At 42.1% G+C, this 1,239-nt stretch overlaps 1 protein-coding gene across 1 annotated transcript; it reads left to right on the top strand.

The window, feature by feature from the left end:
• Nucleotides 1-742, top strand: LOC106341430 (peptidyl-prolyl cis-trans isomerase CYP18-4). The gene has a single exon (XM_013780201.1). The coding sequence runs from the start codon at nt 75-77 to the stop codon at nt 591-593; it is 519 nt and encodes a 172-aa protein (XP_013635655.1). The 5' UTR covers nt 1-74; the 3' UTR covers nt 594-742.
• The last annotated feature ends 497 nt before the right edge of the window (nt 743-1,239 follow it).

Genomic DNA, 1,239 nt, shown 5'->3' with positions numbered 1-1,239 from the left:
AACCCTAAACATCACCACCACTACTAACACAGCCTCCTCCTCCTCCTCTTCGATCTCTCTCTCTTTCGATCAAAATGGCTAACCCAAGGGTCTTCTTCGACATGACCCTCGACGGCACTCCCGCAGGCCGCATCGTGATGGAGCTTTACAAAGACACGACGCCGAACACCGCCGAGAACTTCCGAGCCCTCTGCACCGGCGAGAAAGGCGTCGGAAAGAAGGGGAAGCCTCTCCACTTCAAGGGATCGGCCTTCCACCGCGTGATCCCCGGGTTCATGTGCCAGGGAGGCGATTTCACCGCCGGGAACGGGACCGGCGGGGAGTCGATCTACGGCGATAAGTTCAAGGACGAGAACTTCGCGAAGAAGCACACCGGGGCGGGGATCCTCTCCATGGCGAACTCTGGTCCCAACACCAACGGATCTCAGTTTTTTATCTGCACCGCGGAGACGTCGTGGCTCGACGGGAAGCACGTGGTGTTTGGGAAGGTTGTTGAAGGTATGGAGGTTGTGAAGGCGATCGAGAAGGTTGGATCGTCTTCTGGGACGACTAAGAAGAAGGTTGTTGTTGCTGATTGTGGTCAGATTGCTTAGATCTGAGTGATCTGATAATGATGAATGTTATCTTTTGCTTTTTTAATGTTTTTTTTTTCTGATCGTTCGAGTCTGTAAAACCCTGAGGGTTTTTTTGGATCTGACTGCCTTTGAATAATTATGAATAACTATGAGCTTTTTATTTATTATTGTTGTGAATCTTATCTCAACGGATCACTATGAGCTTTAGATTCTGTAAATCACGTGTTCTTAATCCATGTCTTTAACCAAGATGACTAAAAGATCTTTTAAGTTTGGCTAATCCCATCCATTGTCTTTATCTAACGGCTATCCGCGTATTATTTTTATTATATTTTGGAGAATGAAACAATAGTTTGGCTTCATTTGGATTAGGGGGTATTCAATCCAGATATCGGATTGGTTTCGGTTCCGTTCGGTTTTTTCGGTATTTTGGTTAGTAAAATATAACTACTATTCTAAATCCATATTTACTTTGAATTTAATCTTTCACATGCTTTTGAAAGATTTCAACTGGACAACTAAATTGATCGGCCAATCTTGATGCTTTAAATCATTAGTATTTATATATATTATTTAGTTTGAATATTTATTAAATAAAAATTCGCGTTATATTTTACGATCATTTGTAACTTATTATAACAAAAAAAATAATCTATTGATCACA

The sequence above is a fragment of the Brassica oleracea genome, chromosome C1, assembly GCF_000695525.1.
Source record: "Brassica oleracea var. oleracea cultivar TO1000 chromosome C1, BOL, whole genome shotgun sequence".
Lineage (NCBI taxonomy): Eukaryota > Viridiplantae > Streptophyta > Magnoliopsida > Brassicales > Brassicaceae > Brassica > Brassica oleracea.
Note: the sequence above shows the minus strand (reverse complement) of the source record. Positions and strands in the feature narration are given on the sequence as shown.

What these genes read in the sequence shown, in the direction of transcription:
- LOC106341430 (XM_013780201.1), top strand. Translation starts at nt 75, where the DNA reads ATGGCTAACCCAAGGGTCTTCTTCGACATGACCCTCGACGGCACTCCC.